At 44.5% G+C, this 12987-nt stretch overlaps 1 protein-coding gene across 1 annotated transcript in view; it reads right to left on the bottom strand.

Moving 5' to 3' along the window:
• Positions 1–5050: 5050 nt before the first annotated feature.
• Positions 5051–12987, bottom strand: part of CDK15 (cyclin dependent kinase 15) — a 33937-nt gene continuing 26000 nt past the window's right edge. Inside the window, exons 12-13 of the mRNA XM_029086487.1 lie at positions 10477–10616; positions 5051–5160 (exon numbers count right to left, since the gene is read on the bottom strand). Of these exons, the coding sequence (XP_028942320.1) occupies positions 5051–5160; positions 10477–10616 (250 nt within the window). The remainder of the gene's footprint in view (positions 5161–10476; positions 10617–12987) is intronic.

Here is a 12987-nt window from a genome sequence, read left to right as displayed (position 1 = left end):
CTGGTACTTCTCTGACCCCTTGATAATCTGATTCAGCTCACTAAAGCAGTGAAAACTAACTCAGCAAAAGAGCTAATAGTTTTCCACCTGTTTAGTGAGTTAAATCAGCTCATCAAGGGCTTAGAAAAGTGACAGAGAGCAAAAGAGAGAGAGATTGTGAAGCTTGAAGCAGGAAGGGAAATAGGGGAAGCTGGACCACCTTTTTAGGTGGTACTAACTTGGTACATGAATTTAGATGTGTTTCTTGTTACCTGCTCTTGCTGCCTGACTCATTGCAACACTATGTCCATTTTCCATGAGAGCTGCTGCCCCTGAGATTGTGCAGACCAGGAGATGGAAAATCTACTGAGATCATTACTCCTGATGTAAATAGTACTCCTATTAGTTTGGGAGAGGAGCAGTCCTTGGACAATTTCTCTCTCTGATCTGGCATATTTAAGGCATTTGACCTCCAATGTTGAGTTAATGAACAAAAGAGTGCTGGGTTGCAGCATATCCTTTTGCTAGGGTCTTCCTGGCTTTCTGCCCCTCCAGATACAGAGCTAGAAGGTATCATTTGACCCTTTGGCAATTTAGCATAAGAGCTTATGGGGTAGCTATGTAAAAGAGCAAAGCCATTCTCTTTGCTGCTCCAGGGCAGAAGAAATTTACAACTGATGTCCTGGATAGACACCATGAGGAAAGCGATTCAGTGATCCCTCACTGTCCATGCATAACAAATCCTTCCATTTAACATATCTTGAGCATTTAGTGGCTCCCAATTAAGAGCAGACATCCAGCCATAACTATCCCATGGCAGGCATTAGAGATCCTGCTTTTTCACTGCTCTTAGTCCAGCCATCTCCAAGAGCGCAAAAGGAATGCAGAACCCCTGTATCGTATCGTATCCCAACTTGGGCATCATTTACAGCCGGTCTGAACATGCATATGACACTGTAGTGTAGCTCTACTTATGCAGCCAGCCACTTTATAAAAGTTTCTTATTTGTACCAGTTCTCAGAAGCTTTTGCAATGCAACAGCCAATGCCAGTGTGTTTAAGAGCTATGGGTTTTCTTCTAAAAAGGTTCCAAATGCCTTTCTCTCCACAAATAAACCTGCGCGTGGGAAGCTGACACAGAGATACATGCCTAAGTAGAACTCTATAGGATACTCTACTCTGATCTTGCTTATACTGCTGTGAGGTCACCGTAATATTATTCCAGATTCATTGCAGAGCAAATGAAAGGCAAAAGGTCCTAATACTGAGACAAATTTCTGTTCAGTGTTACAAAGGGAGCTCAGGCATTCATGCTCACTTTGAGAGTGAGTGCTGTTTGGGAGACCTGGGTCCACACAATCTAGAGGTGGAAAGACTTTTGAGACATAGCTTGCCTTTTCATCAAGGCTACAGACTGTCATGTAACGTAAGGAGTACCTCTTGTCCTCTGGGCAGTGCCTGCAGATAGTCTGTGCACTCTCTTATGTAGCTAATCTATATGTTCCTGCTATTAATGTCTATAGCAAGGGCAAGGGGGAACATGAACAGTTGTGCTGATTCCTGCCCAGATCTGCAGTGTTTGGTTAGCAAACAATGGACTGGGGTGGGGCTGGAGATGTAGCTCCCTTGCACTAAAATACCACCTTCCAGCTCTTCATATGGCTGCCACCCGTTTCTCTGGTGTTTCCCCATAGGTCCATGACTGGTTTTGTTCCAGTGCCTCAATGCTCTGCATAATTCTTGCTCAGAGAAGTTCTCCCAGTCATGCCAGTGACACTACTCAGATGAATATGAAGTAGTCAAGAAGGTCTGCATGCCTGCACCTTAATGATTTATCTTTGTCTTCCTTTTCTTCCCAGATCTACTGTGAGGTTACACTAAGGCTTCTGGTTTCTGATGTCCCAGAGCTGAGAAAAAGTATCCCAGATAACTGAAGCCAAGCAGACTAATGCATGAACACAGTAAGTTATTTGCTTTCGCGATTCTTCCAGGAAGAATTCTATGAGAAAGCTTACAGTAACTGTAGTTGAGAAAGAGCTCTCTGATTTTCCCATGTATACTGATCAGCACTCACCTCAGATTAGCTTTCCTTCTCATAGTCTGTCAGCAGCCCTGAGATCAAGGAGATTAAAACACTCTGGTAACTCATTAATGAGCCAGGACTCTGCAACAGCTGGACCAAAAATGGCCTGTGTTTGGCTGCATCTTAATTCTTTGCCATCTCCCCTCTGCTTATCAACACCTGCACACATTTGGGACCCAGTATAAGAAGACCCCTGAATTCAGCTCTAAGCAACCAGTCTGCAATGCACATGTCTAATGCTCTGTTGGTGTGGAACCAGTATGCTGGTAATCCTGTTAGTGATGGCAGAAGCTCCCTCTAGGAAATTATAACAAATAGTCTTGAACAATTCCTTTTGTTGACAACTTTATCCAAGAAACCATCTTCCCTGGAGACTTCACTCAACTTTTGACTAATCCCCTCCTTCCCTCAGGAGCTCTTTTGTTGTAGGAGATTGTAGGCAAACCCCAGAAATGACAGGTCTCTGTAAGCCTTGGATCAGCCTCTACATTCTTTCAATTGTCAGTCCCCATCTGTCCTGTTTGTACATCGATCTTCTGGTCCAGGGATCTCTCTATTAAGTGACACATGGCTGAGTTTATTCCGCAAGTCCAGTGTCCAGACTGTGCCGTTACATCTTCGTTGCCAAGTCAATCTTTCTGACGTTGCTTTCTGAAAAACAAAAGGCAGGACATCTGCACAGTTTCATTCTCTTCTACTGAAAGGTGATTTTTAAAAATAACCCACTCCACCAAACTCTGCCCTTGTTTTATACTCTCACAGATTTTGCTTCATTTTGTCAATATCAAGAGTTATTTCAAAGGTCCTTGGTGTAATGGAAGGTAGAATCTGCCCTTGTTGCAAAGGAATTCTGTCAGGTTAAAAATTCATGGCCTAAGTCCTGAATCAAAGGGAAAAAACAAATCCTGATTACAAATATTCTGTGGGACTAGTGACTTCAGTTACTTTGCTTGTTAACAGCTGGTTTAAAACAAGCCCTAATCTTTCTGTAGATTCAACTACACTCAGCTAGTACAGTAGCACATACATGTAAGAGGCAGTGCATTATTTTTCTGCGTTTTGAGAGGCAGCATGAAAATGGAAGCAGATTCCAATGATCCATACGTTCCTGCTTGGCAGGTAGAATGAAAGAGGTGCAATAGGGTAGAAAATGGATGGAGTGTTGGCATGGAGTGTATATCACCCTGGGATAAATGCCTGGCACTATCTCTTCTCTTCCTGTAACCAGAAGGAGAACAAGGAAGAGACTGTGATGATGTTTTGTCCCTTGCTGTGTTGCTCAGGGCCCATGGATTAATGATTGAGCCTGGTATGTTTAGTTTTTTGGTTTTGTCTATTTTTGTAACTTAGCTCAGGTTGGCCAGCGAAGGAAGGCTGGCCAATTTCATTATGTTCCCAGGAAATTCCATTCTCTCATGTGCCAGCATGAGGCTGTTGTGCTTTAGATGCCTATCTACCTCTGATTAGATTTGAAATAGCATACAGAACCCCCTGCTTTCCATTGGTAGCCTGTTAAAATGACAAAAAAAAAAAAAGAAACAGTTTCATTTATAACCTTGCTTGCATGTCTGAATCCAGATGCCTTTTTAAAAAAGAGAATTAATAATATGAAATCCATCATTTATAGAATGTTTTCCTGTAATGAAGTGCAGAAGAAAACTTGAGTTGACATTTAAGCTTGTTTAGTATGTTTTATAAGCATCTTAAAAAAAAGAACACAAACACTTTGAGGCCAGTTTAATTAAAAAAAAAAAAAAGTTTAAGAGTATCTCCTACTATTTTCATGGTTTCACTATTTTAACTTACGTATGTATGAAATACTCTCAAAATCAGTTAAAACTGGCCAAATCCAAGTTCACTGAACGCTGAAGCATGAGTACCCTCCTCAAGTGAGTTGTCCCAGAAGCCTTAGTGGAACCAACACCCAGCTTTTTTGGCAGGATTAGTTCCTCCCTGATCACAGAGAGAGAACAGCCACCCTGTCTGCACTTAGCTGAACAGGTGAGCAGGGAACATATCCAGCCTGCCTCCAAAACCCAATCTGGTCACAGGGCTGGCAGTGTCAGGTCCTTCTTGAAAGGACTTGAGGGTGTCCTGTCTGCCAGCTGTTGTCTACGTGATGAGGGCAGATGGGGTAGAGAGAGGCTGTGAGACCTGGCACTGAGTGCTGGGACCTGTTTCTGTAGCAGGTACATGCTGTCTACATGCATTTGGAAGCACAGACAGGTAGCTGAGGTTCACCCTGTTATCACAGAGGTTGTCTCTTAGCTTGGCAAACAGTAAGACAGTCAAACTAATTTGTCCTCAAGACCAGTTTCCAGGTCTGCCCTGCAAGCACAAACGCAGCTGGTGACACTGACTGGACACATGCTGTTAACAAATGCACAAAGTAAACAAAGAGACAGGATATATTAAAAGGGTATTTTCTGGTAATTTCTTTCAATAACAGTGATTTTAAATGATCTTTTGGTCTTCTGTAACAAACCGGAGATGAAAAATGTTGATGCTGAAACATCATTTTGAGGTCTGTCATTTTAAATAGTGACTAATTAAAACCAAGGATGTTACGAGCTAAGGAGATTTTGCCCAGCACTGCTCAGGTTCCATAAGTAAGCTATAAAATGGGAACTCAATAGACAAGGACAAAGGCAAACAAAGCGATTTGGTCAGTTTAAGCAATGGGGAGATTAAGCAATATTTTGACTGGGGAGGCATCAGAGGAAAGGCCACTGGTCTGAGACTTGGCAATAAGATGAAACAAACCCAAACCTCCCATGATACCACTGAGCATTGTGCATTGGGGATCACTGGCTTGCTGATCTCTCTGAATGTGAGATTCTCCACTTTGTCCTCAGCCTGGGATGTGGTCATCCAGCTCTGTTTTCCCACCTTCAATACACAAAGGAATTCATGTGCTAAGGATGATGGCACCAGCTTTGACAGTGGCAACTATGCACTTACCCAAGAATTAGTCAGTCATCCATGCTGTCTACCAAAATTTGCTTGAACCTCCTGAGAAATGGCTTTTTCGGTAAGAAGCAAAGAGGTCACAGATTTCAGGTTGCAGTCTCACTCCTGGAACTGTGAGCACTGATTGTCCTGTGGGAAAATCAGGTTAAAGAGAAAGCTGCAAAACGGCCCTTTTCCTTCACTGTGCTACTTTCCTAACGCTCTCCTGTGATGTTAGCCACAATATAAACTAATTCAGGATCCTGTTTCTCACAACTCTGTTCCTTCTGATTTTTTTGGAAAATGATTTCTTTAATCTAGGCACCCGTCTCTAGAAATCTCATCTATGGTTCCTTTTCTTTTTTCTTTTTCTTTTTCTTGGAGCAGCAAAATACGATTTAGTAGAACAGTGGTAGGAATGCAACCCGCTAATCAAAAGGATTCAAATGGATCTGTGCACTGCCAAGCTCTCTCCTTCCCACCCAGTGGAAGAGGAAAAAAAGAAAAAGAAAAAAGAGATAGAGCGAAGGCACGGAGCTTCTCTCCTTCAGCAATTTCACAAATGCAAAACCTTCCACTCCAGTGACTCCTCATTAACTTACCAAATCTGACAGTCTAATTATCGTAGCTGCTTCACGCTTAGAATAAATAAATACTAAAGTGAGTGTTTAAAGAAATTGAGCAGTGAAATTCAGTCATCTAGACAGTCAATAGAGAGAGAGAATTTATTTTAAATTTTTATATTCTTATGTATTTATATCATTTTAGGAAAGATAATGAGATAGTTGTCTTTCAGGCTAATTGAGTTCCTAGGCTCATGGTTGCTTGCTGTCACAATCTCAAACTTAGCTTTAAACTTTTGTGCTTTAGAAATCTGATCACTACATCCCCATTCGCTCTTTTCTGCTGATAACTGGGTGAAGGCAGAAGTGCACCTGAGGATGGGAAATGACTATGCGGGAGTTCCAGTCCGGATGTCTTTCACAGCAAATAAGACAACTAAATTTCCTCAGATTTGCATTTAAGAGTGTTAGAGGGAAAATGGAAGTTAAAGAAACCTCAGATAGAACTTGCAATTACACAAAATATAGGAAAATGTCTGCTAACCTCTGATGCAATAGTGCCTGCCTCCATGAAGGGTATTAACAGCACTCCTTCCCAAGAGCAGTTCATCTCCCTGAACAATAAGACCTTTTATAGAGATTCTCTGGCCTGAGATCAATGGGAGTCAAAGCATTTGATCCATGTCTGTAGGACTTTGTTTCCACAAGTCATGTGGGCCAAACTTTGTGCCAGTTGTGCTTTTGCAAGAGCATGAGCAGAGGAGTGAGCAAGGGAAACCTTCCATCTTTTCCTTCCCTTTCCCCCTGTGCTCCTAAACAGGGCCCAGCACCTGCCAGCATGATGTCTGCTCCAGGCCAGTGCCCAAGGAAGAGCTTAAGCAGGGCAACATCTCCAGAGGCCTGTGCCCTTGGCACGCATCTGCTGTGATGTTGCAATGGCTCTTTCCCAGGGTGGTGGTTTAATGATAGAATACAAAACCTCAGTGTCCTGTCTGTTAAGCAAGCAGACCTTCCACCACTGTGGAGATCAGGCCAGGTGAAGTGAGGGCTGTTTTTCCTGAGTTAAGTGAAGACTTGCTTTATCACCTTACAGAAAAGACTGCTTCTGGTTCAGGAGAGGCAGCCGATTTGCTACTCAACACCAACTTTGGTTTATTCCCCTTATTAAGACACATTATAAACCAGATTCATACACCTGGTGGGAATTTCACTTTCTAGGTGTCTGTATCTGATTTGCAGTGAAGGATATGCATTTGCTGTATTACACAGGTGGCAGAGCACAGAGGTAAAATAATCTATAGACCTATTAGCTATGTAGGAGAACCAGCCAACCCAAAAAAGATGTCCATGAAAGCCAGCTCTTCTTTATACATGCCCTGTGATAACATCTACCAGTGCCGGCTAATCTCAACAGTAGTGACATTTTTGGTAGGCAATGGCTTGCAGGCTTAACCTCCTCATTGCCTACGCTTGCTTTGCATTAGTTTAGATGCAACAGGCATTAAAATATGACAGTGCTCTCTCAACATCAAGCCTCCCTCCTCCTCCTTGTCTCTGAAAAGCTGAATAGTGGGCTGTTTTAGGAGGAATGGTACAATCTCATCACCACTGGGCACATAGGTTTTGAATTGCTGTGGGGAGGTAACAAATCAGAGACCAACCATACCCAAGTCCCTCCTAGTCCAAGCCAGGACCACATCCACGCAACACACAATCCTCCTCACAGAGCGCAAATCAGACTTGATGACTAACTGCTGTGCCGATGGGATGCCCAGGGTCGAACGTCTCCTGAACTGGGAGAAAGGTCTGTACTGAGCCTGGACATGGGTCTAGTGGGGATAGGATCTCAGGTGCCAGCTCAGGCCTCCCTGGCCCCTGTGCCTGGGTTGTTCAGCCAGAGCTCTTCTTGCAGTGTGTTTTCTTGGGAGCATACTGGTGCTAACCCCAAATCCCACTGGTCACCCTCCCTGCTTGCAAGCCTGCTCTAAAGCTTTTGAGGGCAAGAGAGAGAGAAAATAAACCAAATCTATAACTAAGAATAATAAGTTGCAATTGTTACTGTGTTTGACCTGTCTGACAGCAGAGTGAGATACCTTCTCAGGAGGGCCTTTGCACTCCAGGACTGACACCGAGTTGAGAGCACACCTCATGCTTTCGTGATTCAAGGATCTTATCTTTCTTCCAGGAGTGATTAATTGGATGGAAAACATTCTGCTTTAGCAGGTGGCAAAGGGTTAGACTGAAGTTTTATCAGAGCTGCTGTAATGCAGGGCTGCACTGCACAAAGGTAATTGTCTCAGAGCTGGCTTAGGCCAGAAAAAGGACAGCGAATGCTCCACTTTTACAAAAGGTCATCACTGCCACCCCTTAGGCTACTGACCACAGTGGAAAGAAGCTGGAGAATCTCCTGCTCCTCTCCTCTGTTGCTATATCCAGAGGTGCTGGTGGCGTGCGTAGAATTAAGGGCACCGAGATGATGAGTAGGGTTTGAAGCAGGGCCTTAGCAGCCCTTTCTAGTGCCAGAGGCACAGGAGCAAGAAGCTGTGGGAGAGGCCCATCTGTGGACCAGCTCACTCAGGGGACAGAGTCTTCCTCTCTTACAGCATGGCTACTCTTTTTTCTAGCACTTTGCATCCAGATGAGCATAAGGAATAGCAACCTGTTCCCCACTGCAGGAGCTGACCATCAGGAAGTAAAGAGCTGCGTGCTCCCGCTCCCCTTTCCCGGGGCAGCAGCCAGCCTCTAGCCAGTAGCATTCCCCTCAGTAATCAGAAACATGCTATTTGGACAGGTACTCGTCTTTGAAACACTGATTTCTCCAATTATTTTTTCCCAGGAGTTGACCTTTGAAAAACATCTTCTAGCTTCCAGCTTGTCATAGCAACTAATAAAAAGGACAGTTATGGATAGAATTATTTCATAAAAATAGAAAATAATTTATGGGAACCTTTTCTTTTTTCAAATGTTGTTTCCCTCTTACTCTGACGCACACCTTGGGATCAACTCCTTTCTCCTTTCACCTTTCCTCTCCGGCTCATTCTTTGCCCTTTTGCTTTAACTTTCTCCTTCAGAGGATGGGGACTAATAGCCAGCATCCTCCAGAACAAAGTGGGAACACAATATATTTAAAATCTGCCTTGTGTTATCATAGCAGCGAGAAATTTAAAATTATATAGTTAAATTATGAAATATTGTGATGCTCAAGTGACACAAGAGAAAAAATGTCTTACACGATTATGGCAATAGGGATGGCTACATGGGGAATTATTCAGAATTGCCTAATTTTTACTGGCTTAATGAGTCACTCGTGAATATGGTCTTGCATGATCATACTGTACTTGTTTCAGCCCTGTGCACTTTGATTCTGCTCCCAACACACTGGTTGCTATGATAACGCCATGCAGTTTCCTGTCCACAAGGTACTTCTCATGGCAATATAGGGGATAATAAATATGGGATGGTGAAATGAATCTATCCCTTCGCTGGCAGTGTGTCGGGGAGATTGACACATTATGCCAATCTGTTTTCTCATTCCTTCTATTTCTCCTCAATCTCTCCCTTTCTCTCACACTGCCTGTCTCTGTACCTGTTTTTTTTCCACACTCTCTCTCTCTCTTGGCACTGACACTTTCATCTTCTCCCTTGGGGATTGGAGATGTCACTGCGGGAAGTGCTTGTCCGCCTCTCCGGCAGCAGCAGAGCCCTGTGGCTTTGACAAACCTCATTTAATTGGGAGGAAGCCAGGAGGGTTTGAAAGAACTGAAACATCCACGAAACTCCTTTTATCAGGCATAATTTAAACTCTGCATGGAAAAAACCCTATATGTATAAAGAAAAGTCAACTTCCCTCCTGCTGTGCGTGCTCCCCTCCTCCCCCCCCGGCACAGGCAGGCTCCTGTGAGATTCCATCTTTTCATTTTTCTAAAAGTGTCAAAGTAGATTTGTGCTCTGTGGCTGGGTGAACAGAAAAGGAATGCAGATGTCTCTCACTCATGCACATACACACACAGAGCACCTTCTGAAGGGCAGCGGTTTGGGGGAGATGCTAGCTGGCTGCTCCTTCACTCGGGATGAGTAGCAGGAGCCAGAAATTAGGTTTTCAAATAGCTTGACAACACAGTCTGAGAAGGCTGCTTCTTAATTGCCCCTATCTTAAAAAAACCCACCATCTAACTAGCATAGCCAGTGCCCAGGAGGCAACAGGGAAGGTGAGGGCTCTCTGGCCTGTTGCCTGATAGGAGGGAGATTTCCTAGTGAGGAACACAACTTGTACCTTGAGAGACCCTGTATTTACTGTCAGCTCAGGGCGGGAGAGGCAGATCTGTGTCTATGCAGCTGTGTGCTTCAGAGAAGGGAGCAAGGGAAGAAGAAAATAAAGCAGGTAAAACTGAAGGAGAACTGGTGTGACAGGGTAGGAACAGCTGTTGTCTCTGAACATCAAAAGGGAGCAGGAGGAGTGGTCCAAGGGAATTGGGGCTAGCACATCATGCTGAGCAGCTGGGAATTCAGGACATCAGGAGGGACCAGCATGTGAGTTACACTGAATACACAGTGTGAGCCAGCCCGAGGGAAAGCTCCGGGCCCCTGGGGTTAGAGAATGGGGAAGAAACGACCTGTCAAGGCACATACACCTCCGCTTTGTAAATGTACCATGGCGGCAGCCCATTTAGGTCCCCTTCTGGTATTAACACTGTGGTCAAGTGGAAGAAAACAGAAAAACAAGCTGTCGAATTTGCAATGGGATGTAAACTTTGCAGCATATGGGAGTGGGGAGGAAGGGCAGGCAGAAAAGAGAGAGATGTCCGGGTGAATGGCAGAGACTTTCAGAGTGCAGAAGAAACTCATAATAAATGGCGTGTGAATTAGCTCTTTCTTGGTGAGACACAATCAAGAGTTAACTTACCAGCAGGAACCTGATAGAGCTGAGAAGGCAGAGGGCTGAAGAAGCCATGAAGGAGTGCATCTTGTGCAGAGATTCGGCCTCGAGGGAAGGCTGTCAGCATCCTAGAGGCCAAATCCTCTGCTGCTGGCACCTTGCTCAGCCTAGGAAAACAGGAGAAAAAATTGAACAGGAGATGAGGACAGTCCAGAAAGCTGGAACCAGAACTTGACCCAGCCCTTCTCAGAGCCTGAGGCAGAGGTAGTGGAGGGACGCAGGGGAGCTGGATAAACCCACTCCAGCTGTGTAGCTTTCCAGGACATTTGCTCTTCCACGAGTTTGATTATGTTGGAGTATATGCATCCAGGATTTCAGCTCAAACTCATGTGTTCAGAGGAATTTTGAAAATAAATTGGGGTTTTTTTAAGAAGTAGGTTGTAAGTAAAAGGGCAAATGCTGCTGGGGATACTATATTTTACATGTTGTAACTGGAATGTCAGAGAAGTGTTACCAGTTTACAGTGACAATGAAAGTGCATGAAATAAACTGACTGGCCTACTGAGCAGAACAGAAGTCAAAACTAAAGAATTAAAGAAAATACCGTTTCTTCTTTTCCTGCCCTAGTACCATTAGTGCAGTTGGTTGTAAAATGTGTTGGGGATTCAGAGATGAATCTGTTTCTCAGGCTGACTGCTTAAAATAGATGTAATACACACATGTGCCATGCCCAGCGAATACCAATGGCAAGTGGCTGCTTTCTAGAGGAGCACACAGCTGGGGACAAGGAAATGGAAGAGAGAAAACAAACCAACAAGGAAACAAATAAAAATAGTCATTTAGTTTTACAGCTTTTACTTTGTTTGTTTGTTCTGATCATGTTTCAGCATCAGGAGGCCCATCAGAGCATGGCCTGTTGTGCTTCCTCCCTCGGCCCCCACCACTTCCCTCGCAAGTGACATCAGGCGCTGGGATCCCCTTGCCCCTGCACTCCTCCTCCCTACACAGGACATTTGACATTTTTGTTTTGAGGAGATAAAATGTAAAACAAAGAAGGGAAAAAACACAGAGAGAGATCCTGAGAAAGAGATTTATAAAAGTTATCTGGCCTCGCTGTGGTAGGTAACTGCTGAATTCTCCCATCCAGCAAAATGGTTTGAGCCCCTGCTGCCTTGGGGAGCAGGGACGGGACAGGGAGCCAAAGCATCCAGCTTGAGGCTGCTTGCTAAGGGCTGCACCACAGGCTGCCCTGCCATGGCAGGGTCTTATTGGAGACCCTCTGCTCCCTTGGTCCCTGCTGCTGCAGGCTCCCACACTGGGCAGCAACATGGTTCAGTGCTTCCCACCATGACTCCAGCTTCCTGGTGGTGGCCAGGCTCTGCACAGAGCTCTCCTTTGATTTCTTAATTGGCCATGGAGAGTCATGGCTGAGTGGTCTGTATGAAGCAGCTCTTTCCTTCTCAAGAGCCAAGCATGCCAAAGCGGCCATTTGGCCATACTGGCATAAGGACTTTGTAACGCAGAGTTGGAGCTGGCCCACGTGCAGCCCCGAGCTCTGCTGCAGAGGCGCTGGGCCAGGCCATCGGTGTGGGGCTGTAATGGGGCCTGTCAAAAAGCAGAAGTGTAGTACAGCAGAGTTGCAAGGAATATAGTTATTTCTTTGTTCAGGCTGAGAGAGGTGTTCTGTTCCAAGACCTGTGTTATCAGGGTTTGGGACATGCTGAGCTTTGTGTGTTTCTGAAGATGTGCGTGACAATGGCTGGCATTTCGGCAACCTGAGCTTTGCTGAAAACTTCAGCATGTTTCTTCAGCCATCCAGAACAGTGTCTGGGAAACTCAGCAGCAGCGATGAAAAACGTGGTTACATCCTCAGAGAATATTTGATTCTTGACCTGTGCATGAACACAATCCTGAGGACAAATCCTACTTATCTATAAAGCTGGTTTTGTGCCTCAAAATCAGTGTTGGGAGGGATTCAGTTTTACTGGCTTTCTGAGCTAGGTTAGGGCACTTTGCCTGATTATAAATTTCTTTCACTGGTACATATATACATTATATATGTGTGTGTGTGTACATATATATATGCTTAAAAAATACTCCCTTCTCTTGGCACATTAGGGAGTGATTGGGCAGTGCTGGTGTGCCTGGTCAAGCTGAGGTAAGTAACCGTGGCCCTGGTCTCATAGCTTTTTGCCACTGGAGAATGTGAATTTTCCCCTCCTAACTAATCACAAGATTATTTCACTGTCTTGTAAAAATGCTGTCCTAGCACATCTTCCGTACCACTGTTGAGCAGTGTTCCTACAGTCTGTTTCTAGAAATGAAAATTGGGACAGTGCAAAGTCTGTCTTCAGTCTGGGCAAGAGGGCCTGGGAAAGTCCGACCTTCTGAATCAAACTGTGCCCCGCAAAAAGCTGCACATAATGTCATTGAATCACTGCTTATCTGAGAATAATCACTACTCCTCTGAGAATAATAAACCCACTATGTGCCTACCTCTACTGCAGTCTCTCGAAATCAGTTGCTTAACTGATGTCA

This window comes from Antrostomus carolinensis, unplaced genomic scaffold (genome assembly GCF_000700745.2).
Source record: "Antrostomus carolinensis isolate BGI_N321 unplaced genomic scaffold, ASM70074v2 scaffold15288, whole genome shotgun sequence".
NCBI classification, from domain to species: domain Eukaryota; kingdom Metazoa; phylum Chordata; class Aves; order Caprimulgiformes; family Caprimulgidae; genus Antrostomus; species Antrostomus carolinensis.
The sequence above is the reverse complement of the archived record's forward strand: the minus strand, read 5'-3'. Positions and strand labels throughout refer to the sequence as shown.